The following is a 25,199-nucleotide window of genomic DNA, read 5'->3' on the forward strand; positions in this document are numbered from 1 at the left end:
TATTACTCAGCCATGGAAAAGAATGAAATGTTGCCATTTGCATCAGCCTGGATGGACCCAGAGGGTATTATACTAACCGTACCAAGTGAGAAAAAGACAAATGCCACATGATTTCTAAGAACAAAACAAGCAAACAACAAAAACGAATAAAGAAAATAAATTGGTGGTTGCCAGAGGAGAGGGGGGGTGAAGGGATGAAGGGATAGGCAAGATAAGTGAAGGGGATTAAGAAGTACAAACTTGGTTATAAAACAAATAAGTCACTGGGAAGAAGAGTACAGCATAGAGAATGTAGTCAATAATATTGTAATAACTTTGTATGGTGATAGCTGGTGACTACACTTATCATGGAGAGCACTCCACAATGCTTATAACTGTTGAATCATTATGTTGTGCACCTGAAACTAATATAACATTTTATGTTATATTTCCTTTAGACATTTAAAAAAATATATACATACTTCTCATTTTAATTGGTAGTACGAAAGGGTGTTTGTTGTAAAAAGAGAAACCTTGTGTGCTACTTATAATTCAAACTGTCCTGTTAAATGCCTACTATGGGACTAACATGTTGCAATAATTGTAGTTTCTCCAAAGCAACTAAATGGCAGGCTTAGCCATTAAACAAATTACAGGGCAAACAGAATTACGTCTTTCAATACATACCTGGAGGTGGGGTCTGTGATAAGCTTCTCCTATCTGGTAGCCTTTTTTCCCTTCTTTATACAGAAAGGGGGTTCCTGGGTGGCTCAGTCAGTTAAGCATCCAACTTCAGCGCAGGTCATGATCTAGCAGCTTGTGAGTTCGAGCCCCATATCCGGCTCTGTGCTGACAGCTGGGAGCCTGGAGCCTGCTTCAGATTCTGTGTCTCCCTCTCTCTCTCTCTGCCCCTCCCCTGCTCATGCTCTGTCTCTCTCAAAAATAAATAAACATTAAAAAAAAATTAAAAAAAAAAAAAGTAAGGTGTCAAGTCTGTATCTTGTTACTTGGAAAACGTATTCCCTGGTCTCCAGCCTTTCTTTCCTCCTTTCGCATTGGCATCTGAATGCATCAAAAGCCATTGTGGAGATAGTAGTCTGCACTAGAATATACAGACTTCCAAAGAAGCCCTGGTTATATAAATGTACTCATTAATAGCTCAAGTTATTAATAATGAACTGTACTTCTGCTAATGAAAAGTTCTTATTGGTTATATTATCAGAGCCAAAAAAGTCAAATTAAATGTAAGCATTTTCATAGAGAATTTTCGTTTATACTAAGATTTGAGGTTATTTTTTTAATCCCATCTGCTCTCATTGCTCAGAGGAGTTTAGTGACTTTCCTGAGGCCACACAGCTTGAACCTAGATTTAACTCCCATTCCATGCTTTTTATAATATGAACATCCATAACTTTAAAACAATTATGTAACTGAATTGTATTAAAATGAAATAGAAAGCATAAAAACCCTAAATTTAGAAAAATAAATGATCTAGTTTATTATGCTAAAACACAACGTAGTAGACAATAAAATTTTTTTTGTAAATACTAAAGCTCTCCTTTATATACGTATGTAAGTACATGCCTCAGTAAGATGGGGGGCTATGCTCCAAAATGTTAACAGGGACTATCTCTTGGGGGTAAGCAGGGGTAGAATTATGGGCAATTTTATTTGTGTGTGTTCCAGAGGAAGAGTATAAGCTTACCTTCATTTTGTACATTTTCTACAATACATGTAGCACTTACATCCTTCCTGAAAAAGCCTTTTATTATTGTTATTATTAAAGTTACTTTGATATTGTACCTTTAAAATAGTCAACTCATCATCTAACACAACGAAAAGTGTGTTTTGAATACCCAGCCATTTACTGAGCAAGCATGTTCCTAATATTTCACATATATTATTCCATTAAATTTTCACATTCGTTTCATTAAGCAGTAACTGTATCCCCATGTCACAGTTAAGGAGGAGGATGCTTAGAGAGGTTCAGTGGTTAAGATCACACAGTCAGTAATGGAGTCTCGGTTGTGGCAAGCTCAAAAGTCTACCTTCTGCATCTACTGCGCTGCACCCTCCTTACCTTGAGACCACTCCCAGCTTCTCTAGTATAGGAGAGTCGCTCTATCTTTTGCTGGTGCAGCCTTTCAGATACTCCTCTTATTTATTGATTGATTGATTTTTTAATTCTTTTTTAATGCTTTTTCTTTTTTTTTTTTTTCTTTATTTTTTGGGACAGAGAGAGACAGAGCATGAACGGGGGAGGGGCAGAGAGAGAGGGAGACACAGAATCGGAAACAGGCTCTAGGTTCCGAGCCATCAGCCCAGAGCCTGACGCGGGGCTCGAACTCACGGACCAGACCGCGAGATCGTGACCTGGCTGAAGTCGGACGCTCAACCGACTGCGCCACCCAGGCGTCCCTTTTAAAGCTTATTCTTGAGAGAGAGACAGAGCATAAGCAGGGGAGGGGCAGAGAAACAGGGAGCCACAGAATTGGAAGGCTTCTGGCTCTGAGTTATCAGCACAGAGCCCGACGCAGGGCTCGAACCCACAAACCGTTGAGATCATGACCTGAACTCAAGTTGGACGCTCCACTGACTGAGCCACCCAGGTGCGCCTTTCTTTTCTTTTTTTTTAACGTTTATTTTTGAGAAAGTGATAGCTGAGAAGGGGAAGAGAGAGAGAGGGGGACAGAGGATCCAAAGTGGGCTCTATGCTGAAAGCAGTTTGAGCAGCGGCTCAAACTCCCGAACCGTGAGGTCATGACCTGAGCCAAAGTTGGACGCTCAACCGAGTCATTTAGGTGCCCCTCAGATACTCCTCTTTAAAAACGCATTTAAAGTATTAATGTAGACAATGTAAAAATGATTTTATGTATCATAAAAAGACCGGAGGGGCACCTAGGTGGCTCAGTCAGTTAAGTGCTCAACTCTTGGTTTCAGCTCAGGTCATGATCTCACGTTTCATGGGTTTGAGCCTGTGTCTGGCTCTGTGCTGATGGCACAGAGTCTGCTTGGTATTCTCTCTCTCCTTTTCTCTGTGACTCTCTCAAAAAGTAATAAACATTGGGGCGCGTGGGTGGCTCAGTCGGTTAGCATCCAACTTTGGCTCAGGTCATGATCTCACAGTTCGTGGGTTCGAGCCCCGCATTAGGTTCTGTGCTGACAGCTTGTTCAGAGCCTGGAGCCTGCTTCAGATTCTGTGTCTCCTTCTCTCTCTGCTCCTCCCCCGCTCACGCTTTGTCTCACTCTGTTTCTCAAAAATAAATAAATGTAAAATTAAAATAAATAAATAAATACAAATAATAAACATTAAAAAGAGAGAGAGACTGGGAGGATATGTTCCAAACAGTATATATTGACAGAGAGTAGAATGATAGTGGTGGGACTTTTATTTAAAACAAAACTTTTTTTAAATTTTTTTTATTATTTTTGAGAGAGAGAGAGAGAGAGAGAGAGAGAGAGACCAAGCAGGGAAGGGGCAGAGAGAGGGAGGCACAGTATCAGAAGTAAGCTCCAGGCTCCGAGCTGTCAGCACAGAGCCCGATGTGGGGCTTGAACTCAAAGACTACGAGATCATGACCTGAGCCATAGTGGGCTGCCCAACCGACTGAGCCACCCAGGCGCCCCAACTTTTATTTATTTTTTTAAGTAATCTCTATACCTAACAAGGGGCTCAAAGTCATGACCCTAAGATCAAGAGTCACCTGTTCTACTGACTGAGCCAGCCAGGCACCCCAATCGTGGTGGGACTTTTATTTTCTAAGCTTTTACACTTACTATTTTTTTTCTTTAAAAAATTATTCTATAATAGTTTTTATTTTATTTAAAAAATTTTTAAATTCAGTTTCGAGAGAGAGAGAGAGAAAGTGGGGGAGGGGCAGAACAAGAGGTGAACAGAGAATTCAAAGTAAGCTCTGTGCTGACAGCAGTGAGCCCAGTGTGGGGCTTAATCTCATGAACTATGAGATCCTAACCTGAGCCCAAGTCAGACATTGAACTGACTAAGCCACCCAGGTGCCCCTACAATAGTTGTTTTTTTTTTTTTTTAAGATAAGAATCAGAAATAATTATATTTCCTATATTGTCTATCTTTTGAACATTGGTACATCTCAGTATCAAGTTCACTACACAAACCATTTCTAGAAATGCACGTAACAAAAATGTGTATTTCATTATCAAGCCCTGGTCGTCTCATTCATATCTCCCATTAGACAAAAGTCTTGGGTTTTCTGTATCATCCACTACTGTACCCTCAATGCTAGAGTAGCATCTGGCCAATGAAAGCATTTGGCACATAACTGGCAAATGAATGAGTGAAGAATACATACCTTCTTCTTTCTAAGTTTTTAATATATTGACATATTCTCGGGGCATATGGATGGCTCAGTTGGTTAAGCATCTGACTCTTGATTTCGGCTCAGGTCATGATCCCAGGATTGTGGGATTCAGCACTGTGTCAGGTTCTGTGCTCAGTGTGGAGCCTGCTTGAGATTCTCTCTCTCTCTCTCTCTCTCTCTCTCTCTCTCTCTCTCTATCCTTTTCCCTTGCTCGTGTGCATACACTCTCTAAAATAAAATGTTTATAGATATATTGACATATTCTTATATTAAGTTTCAAATTAGAATACATGTTAAAGTTATCTGGAAGAAATAAAATGTACTGGAAAATATCTTTGCTTCTGAATCTCACAACTTGCCAAAAATGACTGCTATGGGTTAAATTGTATCCTTACCCCCGCAAAAGTTCTAACCTCTGGTATGTCCAGAATGTGACGTTATTTGGAAATAGGGTCTTTGCAGGTGCAATTAGTTAACATGAGGGCATAGTAGAGAGGATGAGTCCCTAATCCAATATGACTAGTGTCCTAAGAAGATAGCCATGTGAAGACAGAGACACCAGAAAGCAATGTGAGGGCAGAGGACTGGGATGATTAATACATAAGCCAAGGAACACCAAAGACGGCCAGCCAACTACTAGGAGCTAGGAAGGATTTCCCTACAGGTTTCAGAGAGAGCTTGGCTCTGCTGACACCTGGATTTCAAGCCCCTGCCTGCAGAACCGTGAGACAATAGATTTCTGTTATTTTAGGCCACTCAGCCTGTGGTGCACAGTGGCCTTGGCTTTGAATTTTTGCAAATAATGGGGGAGGAGGAAACTGTCACCTGAACATCATGACCTACAGGTTTTCAATGACTTTCCAGTTTATTTTCTGATAATGGAAAATATTTTCAAGAACATGCCCAGTCAACACAGGAATGCTAGAAAAGCAAACAATAAAGGGCATGCATGGGGCACCTGGGTGGCTCAATCAGTTAAGTGTGCGACTTTGGCTCAGGTCATGATCTCAAAGTTTTTGAGTTTGAGCCCCGTGTTGGGATCTCTTGCTGTCAGTACAGAACCTGCTTTGGATCCTGTGTCCCCCTCTCTCTCTGCCCCTCTCCTGTTTGTGCTCTCTTTCTCACTCAAAAATAAATAAACATTTAAAAATAAGTAAATAAAGGGTACACACAAAAAACAAGGAATTGAAATTTTAATATGCCCAGGTATTGACATAAAAAATTTAAAAAGTCAGTGTTACAGCATTGGTTTTTCAAAGGTTAACATTTATAATTAGAGTTAAATTTCACAAAGTTAAATCTAACACTTCATTTCAATACGAATCTAACTCTTTATAATCTATCAAAATGGTATTATTTCATGTTAGTTTTCCTCTTCTTAAAGCACTGGTATGCATCTTAAGTGAAACATGGAGCCCCAATATGTAAAACGGAAGGTGAAGCTGTTGCAGTTGAGGGGACTTTATAGGGGCCTCACTCTTCCCTAGGTGTCACCTGCTAAGTTGCTTAGGGCCTAAACCATAGTCCGAGAGCCATGGAATTAAAATATTAACAATAAATGCTAAGATTTCAATGATAAAGAAAAACTAGGAAATCCATTTAGTATGCAACACTTTTTAAGCCTCTTGCTTTTCCACATGCTTTTCTTTGGTTTCATCACTTTAGTAAATTCTTTGAACATCACTTGTTTGAATGGCAGCTACGTTAAGCAGAAATTGTACTTCTGCACCTAGGAAACTATCTCCAAGATAGATGCTGTGGAATAGGATCCAATAATAACAGTGATTTTTTAAAAAACATTTTTTCAGGTAGTCCACTGTTCATACTGATAAAAACAAAACATTTTTCATGAATAAAGCTCCAAAGCCAAGATAATGCTTAGGAAGACAAAACATCACAATAAGTCAAAAGGAGGTCCCAAGTAAAAGTAAGATCATGGGGCCTTAGAGGGACACCCAAACAGGACAGAAAACGCAACAATGGTCACAGTCCTCACAATGAATGTAGACAGGAATGGCTGGGCTGTGGGGATGTGGACATATGTGCCCAGTGACACTGATGAACGAGAGGAAAGATGTGGTGGACCCCAATGGGCACAGATCCACACGGAAGCATCCGTTTAAGGCTACGTGTGGTTAAGAGTTATTAACAGCAAAGAAAGAAATTCATGAGACACGTGGGACTTGCGGTTAGCTGGCTGAACTTGCCCATTAAAAACCTTTCCTTGCTAGTTTGTTCGTGTCACAATCACTGCTACAGATTTCATACACTCTAAGGTACTGCGTATAATGTGCCAGGGTCTATTCTAAGTGCTTTACGAATATTAACTCATCTAATCCTCATAACAACCCTACAAGGGAGGCACTATTATTAGCTCCATTTTCACAGACGAGAAAATAGGCACAGAGAGATTAAACAACTTGCCCAAGATCATAAGACTTAAAAATGTGGATCTCAGATTCAAATCCCTTTCAAGAGAAGAAATCACACTTGGGCTGGAAGAGAAATGTGTCCTAGAGAAATCCCAGGCGTGGCCTGAGTGAAAAAGGAAAATGCGGCACCAGAATTGATACCCTATGTGTCCATCACACTGCAAGGGTATGATCTCTAAGCTACTTTTAACAAGATAAATATAAAATGTACACAGATGAACATACCACTTCTTACCCTTGGTAAATCCGAATCTGTTTTGAAATGTGTCAAGTGGAATCATACTATCATAACATGGCTGACTGGCTACACCAATTAAAAGCCGATGCCGGAAGCACATGCTTTTGTCTATCGTAGACTAGCATGAAAAAGACAGTAAATAAATAGTAAGTTTAATATAAAAAAAAAAAAGTGGTTTCAAACAAGGGTTAAGAATAACCTTGTACATTCCAATTCATTACTTTATCATATTCTTGAATTCTTTGCTTTATGTGAGAAAGTTTATTCTTTAGATAATCACAGCGCTCTTTTTTTTCCAGAAATGTAGGATCCTGAAAAAGAAACACAGCCATTATTTCAGCCTCCAGTTTCCTCAGTGAAGAACACAGAAACAGACATTATCATTCAGAAAATGACCCTTCATGGGAGAGTTTCTGCAACAGATTTCAAAATCTTCCTGATAAGAAGAGCATGTCTCTACATTTTTAAAATAGATTTTACTTTTTACAATAGTGTTAGTTTCACAGCAAAATTGAGTGGTAAATACAGAGAGCTGAGACAACTTTAACTTTGGTAGTTTAAATTATATCAAGAAGCAAATAATAAGTGCAGAAAAAGATTAATAAAAGCTCTCTCCAGGCTCTACTTCTCTGTGCAATTAAGTTAAGGATGGAGTGACAAACATAAAATAACTTAATCTTTTTGAAGGAAATGTCAGTGAAAAGTTCTATATCGGGTGTTCATTTCCCTAGGTTGCTAAACCAGGATGTAACAGAAGACAAAGAGAAGAAAAGGTATTCAGGAGCTACTCATGTTCTCTAGTAAGTACCATCTTAACAAATACTAAAAAAGAGGAGCGCCTGGGTGGCTCAGTTGGTTGAGCGTCTGACTCTTGATTTTGGTTCAGGTCATGTTCCCAGGCTCGTGGGGTCGACCCCAGGGTCAGACTCTGCACTGACAGCACAGAGCATGCTTGGGATTCTCTCTCGTTCTCTCTCTCTCAAAATAAATAAACAGTAAAAAAAAGAAATATTAAAAAAGAACTACTTTAGCTGAGAGAATCTAAGGTCTGTCAGCTCACCACGGCACCTGAATAAGAAAATACTTTGAAGAAGAAAATGGTTTTACTCACATTCTTTTTTTTCTTAAACTCTTCATGGATTCTTGAAATTCTTTCATGTTCCTAAAAATAATATATTGTATACTTGAATTAAAACACCAGGATTTACTCAAATCATATCTCAAGAATGTCTCAGAAGTACACTGGGAATTAGAACAAAAAATAATTTTTATCTAAGACTATAATGAAAATACCCACACACTAAAATTCAATTCAATGGATACAGATTAGAGGGCTTACCACTCACCACACACTGGGATCTAGGGGTGAAGAGAGAGAAAGGCCCCCGCCTGTGTGAAACCAGAACTGAGTCTCAGGGCCACTGCTTGCCAGGTGTCTGACCCTGAGCAAGCTACTTAACCTGAGGTTCACTTTCCTTACTGGGAACATGGAAATAATAACCACAAGGACCTCATAAGGTTGTGAGAAGCTGTACTTATTTGAAATGATACTTATAAAGTGCTTGGTATGTAATAACTACATTATACACCGGGACTAAGAGGTTGAGACTATTCAATTTTCAAAAATAACTAATAGAAGGTTCCTTCTAACTTTAAGTTTTATAGTAAATATGAAGTTACTTAATGGATTGAACCAAAAGGAACAGATTACTAGAACAATGCCCTCATTTATCTATGTAAACCAGTGCTTTAGAGTTGTCAAACACTGTAAACCTAATAAATAAAAGAGAAAATATAATAATTTATAGTTCTAAAAGCCTCCTGAGAACATTTTTTTCATCACCCACCCATATCCTTTTTGCAATACATTTTGATTCTTCAGTGTCTTTTGTATGAGTTTCAATTGTGTTTTCATCCTTTGCCAGCATCGAGATGACCTTGGTAATTCAATTGTCACCTGTATGAATGGGTCCTGGCCTGGGAGTAAACTAGCTGCCTGGGGCCAGGGGTGCTGTGCTGGAGAAACAGCACAGATAAGAGCTGCAAAACCTCTCCTAGAGTCTGTCACAGAAACTGAATTTCAGACAGTGAGGACCAGAGAGATTATTTTGAGCATTATTTCTATTTTGTGGGCTTAGAAAAGTTATGTGATTAATTTTTCAAGGGCACACAACCAGGTTTGTGAGAGAATATGTGCCTGCAAATGGGACCGCTGTGCTTGGAAATGCCCCTCCCTGGGGACCTGGTGGGAAATGAACGGGCCTGGCAGGCCCCCACCCATGGCAAAGCTCAGCCTGTGGCTGAGGAAATGTTAAATTTTGTGATACAATTAATATTTCTATTTTATTATTATTTGTAAAATTTTTTAATTTTTTAATGTTTATTTATTTTTGAGAGAGAGAGAGAGAGAGAGAGAGAGAGAGAGAGAGAGAGAGGAGGAGGGGCAGAGAGAGAGGGAAACAGAATCCGAAGCAGGCTCCAGGCTCTGAGCTGTCAGCACAGAGCCCCACACAGGGCTTGAACTCACGAACTGCGAGATCATGACCTGAGCTGAAGTTGAATGCTCAACCGACTGAGCCACCCCAGTGCCCCTAATATTTCTACTTTAGATAAGAACTAGAGGAGATAGGAGGGAAGATGGCGGCGTAAGAGGACGCTGGGCTCACCGCGCGTCCTGCTGATCACTTAGATTCCACCTACACCTGCCTAAAGAACCCAGAAAACCGCCAGAGGATTAGCAGAACAGAGTCTCTGGAGCCAAGCGCAGACGAGAGGCCCACGGAAGAGGGTAGGAAGGGCGGCGAGGCGGTGCACGCTCCACGGACTGGCGGGAGGGAGCCGGGGTGGAGGGGCGGCTCGCCGGCCAAGCTGAGCCCCCGAGTCTGGCTGGCAAAAGCGGAGGGGCCGGATGGACTGTGTTCCGACAGCAAGCGCGACTTAGCGTCTGGAAGGTCATAAGTTAATAGCTCTGCTCAGAAAGCGGGAAGGCTGGAGGACAAAGGGAGGGAGAGCTGCTGAGCCCCCGGACGGCAGGGCTCAGCTTGGCGGGGAACAAAGGCGCTCGCCAGTGCCATCTCCCCCGCCCATCCCCCAGCCAAAATCCCAAAGGGAACCGGTTCCTGCCAGGGAACTTGCTCGCTCCACGCAAACACCCAACTCTGTGCTTCTGCGGAGCCAAACCTCCGGCAGCGGATCTGACTCCCTCCCGCTGCCACAGGGCCCCTCCTGAAGTGGATCACCTAAGGAGAAGCGAGCTAAGCCTGCCCCTCCTGCCCCAGTGCACCTTGCCTACTCACCCCAGCTAATACGCCGGATCCCCAGCACCACAAGCCTGGCAGTGTGCAAGTAGCCCAGACGGGCCACGACACCCCACAGTGAATCCCGCCCCTAGGAGAGGGGAAGAGAAGGCACACACCAGTCTGACTGTGGCCCCAGCGGTGGGCTGGGGGCAGACATCAGGCCGGACTGCGGCCCCGCCCACCAACTCCAGTTATACATCACAGCACAGGGGAAGTGCCCTGCGGGTCCTCACCACTCCAGGGACTATCCAAAATGACCAAACGGAAGAATTCCCCTCAGAAGAATCTCCAGGAAATAACAACAGCTAACGAACTGATCAAAAAGGATTTAAATAATATAACAGAAAGTGAATTTAGAATAATAGTCATAAAATTAATCGCTGGGCTTGAAAACAGTATACAGGACAGCAGAGAATCTCTTGCCACAGAGATCAAGGGACTAAGGAACAGTCACGAGGAGCTGAAAAGCGCTTTAAACGAAATGCAAAACAAAATGGAAACGACGACAGCTCGGATTGAAGAGGCAGAGGAGAGAAGTGAACTAGAAGATAAAGTTATGGAAAAAGAGGAAGCTGAGAGAAAGAGAGATAAAAAAATCCAGGAGTATGAGGGAAAAATTAGAGAACTAAGTGATACACTAAAAAGAAATAATATACGCATAATTGGTATCCCAGAGGAGGAAGAGAGAGGGAAAGGTGCTGAAGGGGTACTTGAAGAAATTATAGCTGAGAACTTCCCTGAACTGGGGAAGGAAAAAGGCATTGAAATCCAAGAGGCACAGAGAACTCCCTTCAGACGTAACTTGAATCGATCTTCTGCACGACATATCATAGTGAAACTGGCAAAATACAAGGATAAAGAGAAAATTCTGAAAGCAGCAAGGGATAAACGTGCCCTCACATATAAAGGGAGACCTATAAGACTCGTGACTGATCTCTCCTTTGAAACTTGGCAGGCCAGAAAGGCTTGGCACGATATCTTCAGTGTGCTAAACAGAAAAAATATGCAGCCGAGAATCCTTTATCCAGCAAGTCTGTCATTTAGAATAGAAGGAGAGATAAAGGTCTTCCCAAACAAACAAAAACTGAAGGAATTTGTCACCATGAAACCAGCCCTACAAGAGATCCTAAGGGGGATCCTGTGAGACAAAGTACCAGAGACATCACTACAAGCATAAAACATACAGACATCACAATGACTCTAAACCCGTATCTTTCTATAATAACACTGAATGTAAATGGATTAAATGCGCCAACCAAAAGACATAGGGTATCAGAATGGATAAAAAAACAAGACCCATCTATTTGCTGTCTACAAGAGACTCATTTGAGATCTGAGGACACCTTTAGATTCAGAGTGAGGGGATGGAGAACTATTTATCATGCTACTGGAAGCCAAAAGAAAGCTGGAGTAGCCATAGTTAGATAAACTAGACTTTAAATTAAAGGCTGTAACAAGAGATGAAGAAGGGCATTATATAATAATTACAGGGTCTATCCATCAGGAAGAGCTAACAATTATAAATGTCTATGCGCCGAATACCGGAGCCCCCAGATATATAAAACAATTACTCATAAACATAAGCAACCTTATTGATAAGAATGTGGTCATTGCAGGGGACTTTAACACCCCACTTACAGAAATGGATAGATCATCTAGACACACAGTCAATAAAGAAACAAGGGCCCTGAATGATACATTGGATCAGATGGACTTGACAGATATATTTAGAACTCTGCATCCCAAAGCAACAGAATATACTTTCTTCTCGAGTGCACATGGAACATTCTCCAAGATAGATCATATACTGGGTCACAAAACAGCCCTTCATAAGTTTACAAGAATTGAAATTATACCATGCATACTTTCAGACCACAATGCTATGAAGCTTGAAATCAACCACAGGAAAAAGTCTGGAAAACCTCCAAAAGCATGGAGGTTAAAGAACACCCTACTAACGAATGAGTGGGTCAACCAGGCAATTAGAGAAGAAATTAAAAAATATATGGAAACAAACGAAAATGAAAATACAACAATCCAAACGCTTTGGGACGCAGCGAAGGCAGTCCTGAGAGGAAAATACATTGCAATCCAGGCCTATCTCAAGAAACAAGAAAAATCCCAAATACAAAATCTAACAGCACACCTAAAGGAAATAGAAGCAGAACAGCAAAGGCAGCCTAAACCCAGCAGAAGAAGAGAAATTATAAAGATCAGAGCAGAAATAAACAATATAGAATCTAAAAAAACTGTAGAGCAGATCAACGAAACCAAGAGTTGGTTTTTTGAAAAAATAAACAAAATTGACAAACCTCTAGCCAGGCTTCTCAAAAAGAAAAGGGAGATGACCCAAATAGATAAAATCATGAATGAAAATGGAATTATTACAACCAATCCCTCAGAGATACAAACAATTATCAGGGAATACTATGAAAAATTATATGCCAACAAATTGGACAACCTGGAAGAAATGGACAAATTCCTAAACACCCACACTCTTCCAAAACTCAATCAGGAGGAAATAGAAAGCTTGAACAGACCCATAACCAGCGAAGAAATTGAATCGGTTATCAAAAATCTCCCAACAAATAAGAGTCCAGGACCAGATGGCTTCCCAGGGGAGTTCTACCAGACGTTTAAAGCAGAGATAATACCTATCCTTCTCAAGCTATTCCAAGAAATAGAAATGAAAGGAAAACTTCCAGACTCATTCTACGAAGCCAGTATTACTTTGATTCCTAAACCAGACAGAGACCCAGTAAAAAAAGAGAACTACAGGCCAATATCCCTGATGAATATGGATGCAAAAATTCTCAATAAGATACTAGCAAATTGAATTCAACGGCATATAAAAAGAATTATTCACCATGATCAAGTGGGATTCATTCCTGGGATGCAGGGCTGGTTCAACATTCGCAAATCGATCAACGTGATACATCACATTAACAAAAAAAAAGAGAAGAACCATATGATCCTGTCAATCGATGCAGAAAAGGCCTTTGACAAAATCCAGCACCCTTTCTTAATAAAAACCCTTGAGAAAGTTGGGATAGAAGGAACATACTTAAAGATCATAAAAGCCATTTATGAAAAGCCCACAGCTAACATCATCCTCAATGGGGAAAAACTGAGAGCTTTTTCCCTGAGATCAGGAACACGACAGGGATGCCCACTCTCACCGCTGTTGTTTAGCATAGTGCTGGAAGTTCTAGCATCAGCAATCAGACAACAAAAGGAAATCAAAGGCATCAAAATAGGGAAAGATGAAGTCAAGCTTTCGCTTTTTGCAGATGACATGATATTATACATGGAAAATCCGATAGACTCCACCAAAAGTCTGCTAGAACTGATACATGAATTCAGCAAAGTTGCAGGATACAAAATCAATGTACAGAAATCAGTTGCATTCTTATATACTAACAATGAAGCAACAGAAAGACAAATAAAGAAACTGATCCCATTCACAATTGCACCAAGAAGCATAAAATACCTAGGAATAAATCTAACCAAAGATGTAAAAGATCTGTATGCTGAAAACTATAGAAAGCTTATGAAGGTAATTGAAGAAGATTTAAAGAAATGGAAAGACATTCCCTGCTCATGGATTGGAAGAATAAATATTGTCAAAATGTCAATACTACCCAAAGCTATCTACACATTCAATGCAATCCCAATCAAAATTGCACCAGCATTCTTCTCGAAACTAGAACAAGCAATCTTAAAATTCATATGGAACCACAAAAGGCCCCGAATAGCCAAAGTAATTTTGAAGAAGAAGACCAAAGCAGGAGGCATCACAATCCCGGACTTTAGCCTCTACTACAAAGCTGTAATCATCAAGACAGCATGGTATTGGCATAAAAACAGACACATAGACCAATGGAATAGAATAGAAACCCCAAAACTAGACCCACAAACGTATGGCCAACTCATCTTTGACAAAGCAGGAAAGAATATCCAATGGAAAAAAGACAGTCTCTTTAACAAATGGTGCTGGGAGAACTGGACAGCAACATGCAGAAGGTTGAAACTAGACCACTTTCTCACACCATTCACAAAAATAAACTCAAAATGGATAAAGGACCTGAATGTGAGACAGGAAACCATCAAAACCTTAGAGGAGAAAGCAGGAAAAGACCTCTCTGACCTCAGCCGTAGCAATCTCTTACTCGGCACATCCCCAAAGGCAAGGGAATTAAAAGCAAAAGTGAATTACTGGGACCTTATGAAGATAAAAAGCTTCTGCACAGCAAAGGAAACAACCAACAAAACTAAAAGGCAACCAACGGAATGGGAAAAGATATTTGCAAATGACATATCGGACAAAGGGCTAGTATCCAAAATCTATAAAGAGCTCATCAAACTCCACACCCGAAAAACAAATAACCCAGTGAAGAAATGGGCAGAAAACATGAATAGACACTTCTCTAAAGAAGACATCCGATGGCCAACAGGCACATGAAAAGATGTTCAACGTCGCTCCTTATCAGGGAAATACAAATCAAAACCACACTCAGATATCAACCTCACGCCAGTCAGAGTGGCCAAAATGAACAAATCAGGAGACTATAGATGCTGGAGAGGATGTGGAGAAACGGGAACCCTCTTGCACTGTTGGTGGGAATGCAAATTGGTGCAGCCGCTCTGGAAGTGTGGAGGTTCCTCAGAAAATGAAAAATAGACCTACCCTATGACCCAGCAGTAGCACTGCTAGGAATTTACCCAAGGGATACAGGAATACTGATGCATAGGGGCACTTGTACCCCAATGTTTATAGCAGCACTCTCAACAATAGCCAAATTATGGAAAGAGCCTAAATGTCCATCAACTGATGAATGGATAAAGAAATTGTGGTTTATATACACAATGGAATACTACGTGGCAATGAGAAAGAATGAAATATGGCCTTTTGTAGCAACATGGATAGAACTGGAGAGGATTATGCTAAGTGAAATAAGCCATACAGAGAAAGACAGATACCATATGGTTTCACTCTTATGTGGATCCTGAGAAACGTAACAGAAACCCATGGGGGAGGGGAAGGAAAAAACAAAAAGAGGTTAGAGTGGGAGAGAGCCAAAGCATAAGAGACTGTTAAAAACTGAGAACAAACTGAGGGTTGATGGGGGGTGGGAGGGAGGGCAGGGTGGGTGATGGGTATTGAGGAGGGCACCTTTTGGGTTGAGCACTGGGTGTTGTATGGAAACCAATATGACAGTAAATTTCATATATTTAAAAAAAAAAAAAAAAAAGAACTAGAGGAGACACTGAGACTGTGGCCTTTTCATCTGGTTACTTACTTGCCATGCTGTGTACAAACCAGAGGGAATGACTATTGTTGATACTGTACAGAAATATCACGGGAAGGCTGAGTCTCAGCCCCTACCATAATTAGGACTTTATACCCCTCAGTTGCAGACCCACATGCCTGAGCCCTTGCCCATCACACAAAGCCCATACACTGGAGTCCACTGGGTCTAGACTCAAAGACTCCACCGCACAACTGGATTGCTCAGCATCTTATCTGTCAACCAGCTTGTTCTTCCCAGCCTGAGCCAATCCAGTTTCCTGGGGCCTGCTCATTCCTTCCTGCACTCCTTTAAGGGCCTATAAATTTGGGCGTCCTTCTTGGACCTATGGACCTTGCTTGTTTTTAAGTGGTACTAACTGACCCTTGACCTACAGTATTTGCTGGATTTCTCCTGCTTCCTGGTACCAGTATGTCACAGATAACAGCATTCCATTGCTCCAGGATTGGGAAAATGTTACTTCTCTGGTTATTTTGGCTTAGAGAGCTCGTAATTGCAAATGATTTAAACGTACACTTAAAAGTTTATCGTTGGGGTGCCTGAGTGGCTCAGTCGGTTGAGTGTCTGACTTCAGCTCAGGTCGTGACCTGACGTCTCTTCAGTTTGAGCCCCATATCGGGCTCTGCGCTAACAGCCTGGAGCATGCTTTGGATTCTAGGTCTTCCTCTCTCTCTGCTGCTCCCCTGCTCGTGCTCTATGTCTCTCTCTCTCTCTCTCAAAAATAAATAAAAACATTAAAAAATAATTTTTTTTTTTTTAAATTTTTTTTTCAACGTTTTTTATTTATTTTTGGGACAGAGAGAGACAGAGCATGAACGGGGGAGGGGCAGAGAGAGAGGGAGACACAGAATCGGAAACAGGCTCCAGGCTCCGAGCCATCATCCCAGAGCCCGACGCGGGGCTCGAACTCACGGACCGCGAGATCGTGACCTGGCTGAAGTCGGACGCTTAACCGACTGCGCCACCCAGGCGCCCCTAAAAAATAATTTTTTAAAAAAGTTTGTGGTCGGGGCGCCTGGGTGGCTTGGTTGGTTAAACATCCGACTTCGGCTCAGGTCATGATCTCACGGTCTGTGAGTTCGAGCCCCGCGTCGGGCTCTGTGCTGACAGCTCAGAGCCTGGAGCCTGTTTCAGATTCTGTGTCTCCCTTTCTCTCTGCCCCTCCCCTGTTCATGCTCTGTCTCTCTCTGTCTCAAAAATAAATAAACGTTAAAAAAAAAAAAAAAAAAAAGTTTGTGGTCAAAACAAAGATGCTCAGTCAATATGGATTTCAGGAGCACTGTATATACATATATATTAGTTACATACATACACTGAGTTGTTTGACATTTGTTAAAAGTGCTGTGTGAGTTTTAAAAATTTGAATTACAAGGATCCCTGGGTGGCAAAGCCGACTGAGTATCTGACTCTTGATTTTGACTCAGGTCATCATTTCACAGTTTGTGGAGCCTGCTGAAGATTCTTTCTCTTTCTCTCTCTTTCTCTTTCCTACTGCCCCTCTCCCCTGCTCATGCTCTCTCTCTCCTTTCGAAATAAAAAAAATTAAAATTAAAAATTTGAATTATATGAATAATAGATTAACACATTGTCTTTTAAAAGGATAGGATATTACACACGAAAGTTCATAGCATTATTCATAACAGCCGAAAACTAGAAACAACCAAAGCGTCCATCCGCTGATAAATGGATAAATGAAATGTGGTATATAGATACAATGGAATAAATACCATAAAAAGGAATGAAATCCCGAATATTCCTACAATATTAATGAACCTTAAAAACATTATGAAAAGAAGCCAGACACAAAAGGCCACATATTAAATCATCCCATTTATATGAAGAGTTTGGAATAAAACCATACAGACAGAAAGTACGTTAACAATGGTCAGTGATTGGAGGGGGGAGGGAAGGGGGAGTGTGTGCTGATGAGTATGGCGTTTCTCTCTGGGGTGATGAAAACGTTCTGGAATCAGGGGGTGGTAATGGTTATACAACTTGGTGAATGAACTAAAATTCACTGAATTGTTCATTTTAAAAGGGTGAATTTTCTATGTGAATTTTGCCTCAATAAAAAATGTACATCTGAGAAAAAAAAGTGCCACTGATTATCAGGGCATCCTGACTTCAGAAATATTAACATGCAAAACCCCCCCCAACAAACTCCAGAGCATTACAGAAAATGCTTGAGTCCCTGGTGACTGGAGTCTCCTCCCTGGTTCCCTCTGTCACAATCATGGTTATCAGTCTGATGGGATGAGCTAACAGCTCAGATCAACTCTCTGTCCTTACCATTGTGTTCTTTGGACCTGGGGTGGTAACCGCTTGGCTGTTACTTATCCCTGGAGAACGCACGACCCCTGGTAGCTCCCCTACACCCACCCGTTTGAATAAATCTTTTTCATTTTTTTTTTTTTTTTACGTTTATTTATTTTTGAGACAGAGAGAGACAGAGCATGAACGGGGGAGGGTGAGAGAGAGAGGGAGACACAGAATCTGAAACAGGCTCCAGGCTCCGAGCTGTCAGCACAGAGCCCGATGCAGGGCTCGAACTCACGCACCGCGAGATCATGACCTGAGCCAAAGTTGGTCGCCCAACCGACTGAGCCACCCAGGCGCCCCAATAAATCTTTTTCAAATTAGTTGGAGTGTGCCATCCGTCTCCTTTGGGACCCTGACGGATTCAGTATGGACCTGAGGAACACTGACATTTTACTTACATAAAAAAATAAAATGACTGTTTTATAACTGTGTATAATTATTTATTTTTATTTATTTTTTAAATGTTTTTATTTATTTTTGAGACAGAGAGAGACAGAGTATGAGCAGGGGAGGGACAGAGAGAGAGGGAGACACAGAATCCAAAGCAGGCTCCAGGCTCTGAGCTGTCAGCACAGAGCCCGATGCGGGGCTCGAACTCACAGACCGTGAGATCGTGACCTGAGCTGAAGTCGGACGCCCAACCGACTGAGCCACCCAGGCGCCCCAACTGTGTATAATTATTTAGTAATTGAGGGCAAAAGACACAAAATTATATAATGTGAATTGTAATCCTGACTAGTCCCTTCAAAGATCTCAAATGACTTTCCCAGACACAGACAGCAAATGTACCCACTTATTATGGCTTCCCCACATCGACCTGAACAAAGCTCAGATTTTTCGCTTCCTCTCTCACTGCTCCTCCTAGATTTTACGCTTCCTCTTTCAGTGCTCCTCCCAGGCACTGTGGGTACTGACCTGTTGGTTTTCCGAACAACGTGGCAATCTGCTCATCACTGCATCCAGCTCATCAAACTTCCTCAAGACGGCTTGGACTTCTGCAGAAAGCTCTTTGTACTCTGAAAACTGGTCTTGGAACACAGCTTTATAGCGTTCTCGTTCATCATCTGTCTGAATCACAGGGTATTTTCTGCGGGAAAAAATTGGCCAGTGATGTAACTTTTTCACTGAAACGGACTGAATGGGAAATCAGCTTAGCTCTTTCCTCACTGACCACACCGTATCTTCAATTCAATGTACTACCTCTCAGGGAACAAACAGCTGAGAGAGAGGAAGAGAGGGAGAGAGGGAGGGAGAGAGGGAGAGAGGGAGAGACAGACTCCGAAGCAGGCTCCAGGCTCTGAGCTGTCAGCATAGAGCCTGACATAGGGCTCGAACTCACAAACCGTGAGATCATGACCTGAGCCGAAGTCAGACGCTTGGCTGACTGAGCCACCCAGGCGCCCCTGGATACAAATGATCTTAAGCAGAGAACATTAGCTTGGAGACAAACAGGAAAATGAAATGCCCAAATGGAATCTCTCCGTTTCTACCTCGAAGAAGGACTTAGACACTCACGCCACATAGTCGGGCATCACGATAGGTTTAGGAATGTGGCCTGGGGGAATGTGCCCACTTAGTAGCTCAGGCTTCATTTTTGTTGGTCTCAATTCTTTGAAATTAGCTTCTTGGTCTCTCTGTCTGTCAACACCGGTGGCCATTTCACACTGCAGTTAGGGAGAAAAAGAGGATTTATTTGTAAACAGATGCAGAGGAAGAAGAACAAAACCATGACTTTATTTCTTAGAAGAAAATGGTGGGGAGAAGAAGTAGGAAGTAGAAGCAGAAATTAATACTTCGCTTTAGAATTACAGGTTTTATAGTCACAAAGTTGTTCTGAATGCTTTTGTAATGGCTAAAGGGAACCACACTGCAATACAGGAGTACATAACAGTACAAAACAATCGTGTGGATGTCAAATGTGGAGGATGAAATGTTAAATGTAGGGTCTTCAGTAGTTTATTTAGGATTTATACCTCAATTAGCTATAAAAGAATACAAAATGTAGTTCAAAATAAGAAGTTCATGGGCGCCAGGTGGCTCAGTCAGTTAAGCATCTGACCCTTGATTTCAGCTCAGGTCATGATCTCACGGTTCATGAGATTGAGCCCGCATTGGGCTCTGCACTGACAAGTCTGCTTGAGATTCTCTCCCTCCCCCTCTCTCTGCCCCTCCCTGGCTCACACGCACTCTCTCTCTCAAAATAAATAAGTAAACTTGAAAAAAAAAAAAAAAGAAATTCAGAGATAAAAATGGAACAAGGCTACTTAAACAGCAAGAGAAAAAATGACAGGGGAAATTGAGATGAATGAACTACCAGTAGCCACTGAGTAGGTCAGAAAGGGAAACAAGTTACATTGTCTTCATTACCTGAAATGGAAAACAAGCAAACCCAAGGGAAAGGCAGTGAAGGTCTTTCAGTTGTCCAAGAGTTCTGAACCTGTGATTCCCTGGTTTAAGTCATTCTGGTTTCTAGACTGGAGAGTTCATAGAGGCCTTTTTAGTAAAAAAATGGTACATTTCAAAAGAGGGAAAACAGCACAAAATGAAATGGCCCAGGGAGGAAGTATCAGGACAGGCCTTCAAGCACTAAAATACCGACATATGGGAAGCAGGGATGCAAAGGCCCAAGGGAACCCATTCTAGAATGAGCAGGCTAACATGGGTATGTAGCTTTGGGGGGAGACTGTTCAGGAACCCCACTGGGCAGTGCCCAGAATACCAACCATACTGGTGAGGCCTGTGGATGCCAGGAGAGGGGTTTCTATTTTACATAGAAAGAAGCAAGGTTCAGAGAAGTTAGGTATATTTTCTAGAGCCTCACAGCTGGGAAGTGGAAAAGCCACAATTAAAACCCAGAATTTTGGGGTCACCTGGGTAGCTCAGTCGGTTAAGCATCTGACTCTTGATTTCGGCTCAGGTCACGATCTCCTGGTAATCAGATCGAGCCCAGTGCAGTGCTGGGCTCTGCACTGAGAATGGAACTTGCTTAAGATTTTCTCTGTCTGGGGGTGCCTGAGTGGCTCAGTCGGTTAAGTGTCTGACTTCTGCTCAAGCCATGATCTCATAGTTCCTGGGTTTGAGCCCCACATTAGGCTCAGAGCCTGGAGACTACTTTGGATTCTCTGTTCCTTCCTCTCTGCTCCTCTGCCATTCATGCCCCCTCTGTCTGTCTCTCTCTCAAAGATAAAATAAACATTAAAAAAAATTTTTTTTGGGGCGCCTGGGTGGCGCAGTCGGTTAAGCGTCCGACTTCAGCCAGGTCACGATCTCGCGGTCCGTGAGTTCGAGCCCCGCGTCAGGCTCTGGGCTGATGGCTCGGAGCCTGGAGCCTGTTTCCGATTCTGTGTCTCCCTCTCTCTCTGCCCCTCCCCCGTTCATGCTCTGTCTCTCTCTGTCCCAAAAATAAATAAAAAACGTTGAAAAAAAAAAAAAAAAATTTTTTTTTTAAAGATTCTCTCTCTGCCCCTCTCCCCTGCTTAGGCTCTCCCTGCCCGCCCCCCAAAACAACAAAAAACCCCAGAACTTTTTGGGGTTTTAAGGAATAACACAAGGAAGGTTTACGTAAATGCATACTGTTCAAGCCTCAATTCTGACAGCATGTTAGAAATGGTTGATTTCTCATTACAGCAGTAAGCCCCCCTCCACTGACCCCTCTTTGGGACTTCAGCAGACAGTTGCTGAATTAAACTTGCTGAACTAAACCGAGAGCAGCTTGGGCGGGGGGCAACTTGGCTGAAAACAAACTGCAACACAGGATTTTAAAACTTTGCTCTTTACCTTACCAGGCAGCTTTAAAATCCTTTTGTTTCCTGATTTCCCTATCTCTGAGGCTGCCTCTGAGGTTTGGTTTAAGATTAGCTCACACATTAGATGGTGAGGCTGCTAAAGCAGCATTGGGGGAGGGTTGGAGAGGAGAAGCTGGGCCCAATGCACCCAGGGTGACAGCTGGAAGGGGAACCAGATCGTCTTGGTGCAGAAGGCATGCCTGGCCACTGGGCCCCAAACAGCAAGAATTCAACTGCAGAGCAGGAAACCCCAAGGAAAGGAGATTAAACAAGAGTATTTCAGAGAACAGTTCCTGAGGTTAGTATTTATTCTCCTTTGTTCTCCACTGCTTGGGATGCCATTCTTCATCCTAATGAATTCTTAATGTGTTTGATCTTGATAGTGAATCATGGTATTAAATTAGGGGGACCTTTTTTGGCTTAAATAAATGGATCTCTATTTCATGGCATCCCTTTTTAGCTTCTAAATATTTAACAACCCATTTCCCACACAGCTCGCTGAAGGAGCTATGGAGCATGGTGACTCTCTAGAGCTTAGCAGCAGCCGCAGGTACCCAACTCGGGTTTCCAGGTCAAAATCATAAATTCTGCCCAGGCAGTCACAGTGGGCAGGAGAGTCCATAGGAGGGCGGTTGTTGTTTGTTTGAGTCTAGGTCAAGTTTTTCAAGCAGGAACTATTCATTTTCCCTACTTGCCTATCCCTTGTTGTAAGATTCACTTTTTAATTTGAAAAGGGAGTTTTAAGGGGCGCCTGGGTGACTCATTCGGCTAAGCATCTGACTTCAGCCCAGGTTATGATCGCATGGTCAGTGAGTTCGAGCTGAGTTTCGGGCTCTGTGCTGACAGCTCACAGCCTGGAGCCTGCTTTGGATTCTGTACCTCCCTCTCTCTCTGCCCCTTTCCCGCTCATGCTCTGTCTCTCTCTCAAAGATAAATACATAAACATGAAAAAAAAAAAAACTTAAAAAAATAAATAAAAAGGGAGGTTTAAAGAAGTCAGAGTAGTTTCACAGTAGTTTCCGTGCTGTCATCTGCTTTAAATTTTTTTGTTTTTATGCTCTTAATTTGTTTTTGGGTGAATGTCACTGACCCTAAGTTTCAGAAAACCTTATTGAGAAAAAAAAAATCTGAAAGCACACATAAGACAAAGAATCAAAACCTCATCAGGCTTTTAAATTTTTTTTTTTAAATGTTTATTCATTTTTGAGACAGAGAGACAGAGCATGAATGGGGGAGGGGCAGAGAGAAAGGGAGACACAGAATCGGAAGCAGGCTCCAGGCTCCGAGCCATCAGCCCAGAGCCCAAAACGGGGCTCGAACTCACAGACCGTGAGATTGTGACCTGAGCTGAAGTGGGACGCTTAACCGACTGAGCCACCTAGGCGCCCCTCATTAGGTTTTTATCGGATGGATGCATTGGGCTCCAGCCCTGGAACACATCACTCTCAAACCGTATCCGTGACTACAAACACATGGCCCGAGATTCTAGATGACCTTTCTTTGCTTCTAGCAAAAATGAATGTTGTCAGCAAATATCAAAAAGCTTTATCATGAGGCAAGAGAAAGTAATTAAGCAACGGGGTAAGTAATGCTATGGTTATAATTACTAAGCTTTTCAAATTAAAAAATGTATTGGTGAGGGGGGGAAAGATGGGTGAAGAGGAGAGGGAGGTGCAGGCTTCCAGTTATGGAACGAATAAGTCACGGGGATGAAAGGCACAGCATAAGGAATAGAGTCAATGACACTGGAATAGTGTTGTATGGTGAGAGATGGCAGTTACACTTGTGAGCAGAGCATAACGTAGAGAGATGCTGAATCGCTATGTTGTATGCCTGAAAGTAATTAACAGTGTGTGTCGACTTCAATAAAAAAATGCTTTAAATAAAAACGGGCTGAATATGCTGCCAAGTTAGAAATAGTGTACATTTGTCCAAATGCTGAGTCTCTCTCCCTCTGAGCATAGAATACAATGGTGCAGAGGCCCCGGTCCCAAACGCACACCATCACCTTCAATGCTCAGATTAGATTCTCACTTTTCTGGCTTGGAAAAAAATCTGTTCTGCACTTAGGAAGTTATTAGAATTTTTTTCTGCCTCTGTTTGATCTTACTTTATGTCTGTATATTTCTTTTTAAAAATGATCTTATTTGCTTTTCAAAAAGTGTATTTATTAAAATACAAAATAAAAAGTTACAGTCTAGGAAATAGCTCCAAACAAGGGACAGTTCAGAGAGGGTGCATAATTTCCTCAGAATCATGGAGTTACTAGTAATAAAACTCAGATTTGCCTGATTCCAAAGTTTATTTTGTTCGTCATACTACTGCCTCTCCTCTGGTAGGCTGCCAATTCTTACTGACTAAGAACTGGGAAGGAAGCTGGTGGAAATCAAACCCAGTGAGAAGCTGGAGATCCAACCTTTTCTAAAAGGTTTCTAGTAGGTAAGTCCAATACAGATTCCTCAATTAAGTCATGAGATTCCCTCTCACAGAAGTCTGCCTCTAGAACACACCTAATTGTGGATCCATAATGATTCATTTCCCAGGAAAAGAGCCCCATGAAAGGACATCCTTTGCATTCAGCAATCATATCTTGAAAGAGTATAAATTAACTGGATTGGTATGATTTTTCTTTTTTCTTTTTTTAAATTTATTTTGAGAGAGAGAGAGAGAGAGCATGTACGAGAGGGGAAGGGGAGAGAGAGAGAGGGAGAGAGAGAGAATCCCAAGCAGGCTCCGTGCTATCAGCACAGAGTGTGACATGGGGCTCGAACCCATGAACCACGAACTGTGAAATCATGACCTGAGCTGAAATCAAGAGTCTGATGCTTAACCGACTGAGCCACCCAGGCGCCTCTGGATTGGTATGATTTTCAAAGGAGTTCTAGGAATGGGGGTTCCAACTCCACTAAGGTTATTCCTGACTATTCCAGGACCCCTTGGGAGCTGGGACCCTGCAACACACCCTGGACGTGATGCGTACCAGCCTTCTAAGGCAGCCTGGAAGAGGTACTCTGGAACTTGCTTGCAGATTTCCCTAACCCTGTCCTACCTGTGGAATCTGCTTTAGCCACATTCTCACCAAACCATGATGCTGACCACCCTAGCATCTGGGGCAACTCCCCCCCCAATTCAGCCAAGCCTTTCAGGTGGACTCTACTCTGCACTTAACCCCACTGGTAAATCCCATGACCTCAAAGGGACTGACGAGGAAGCCCATAAATTCCACCGTGGCAAACAATGACCACCATTGCCACATCACTGCCACACTGCAGCCCCATTAAACAGCCCTGTCCAGCTTGTTGCTTAACAATCAACATCTGCAAAGTGCACACCACCTTCAACCCCCACAAAGCAAACAGATTAAGTCCCTGAGGATGATCTGAAACATACTTTTTTTTTTTTTAAGTTTATTTATTTATTTTGAGAGGGGTGCAGAGAGTGGGAAAGAGAGAATCCCAAGCGGGTTCTATGCTGTCAGCGTGAAGCCTGAAGCAGGGCTTG

General features: G+C 42.1%; 1 protein-coding gene across 4 annotated transcripts in view; it reads right to left on the bottom strand.

Moving 5' to 3' along the window:
- Positions 1 to 5,492: 5,492 nt before the first annotated feature.
- MARVELD2 (MARVEL domain containing 2) overlaps positions 5,493 to 25,199 on the bottom strand; it is a 32,894-nt gene continuing 13,187 nt past the window's right edge. For all 4 annotated transcript variants that reach the window (XM_058730382.1, XM_058730388.1, XM_058730376.1 and 1 more), the window contains 4 exons: positions 19,429 to 19,577; positions 18,829 to 19,000; positions 8,098 to 8,148; positions 5,493 to 7,297 (listed from right to left, as the gene is read on the bottom strand). In XM_058730382.1, coding sequence (XP_058586365.1) covers positions 7,175 to 7,297; positions 8,098 to 8,148; positions 18,829 to 19,000; positions 19,429 to 19,577 — 495 coding nt within the window. In that variant the 3' untranslated portion in view covers positions 5,493 to 7,174. The remainder of the gene's footprint in view (positions 7,298 to 8,097; positions 8,149 to 18,828; positions 19,001 to 19,428; positions 19,578 to 25,199) is intronic.

This window comes from Neofelis nebulosa, chromosome 1, assembly GCF_028018385.1.
Source record: "Neofelis nebulosa isolate mNeoNeb1 chromosome 1, mNeoNeb1.pri, whole genome shotgun sequence".
Lineage (NCBI taxonomy): Eukaryota > Metazoa > Chordata > Mammalia > Carnivora > Felidae > Neofelis > Neofelis nebulosa.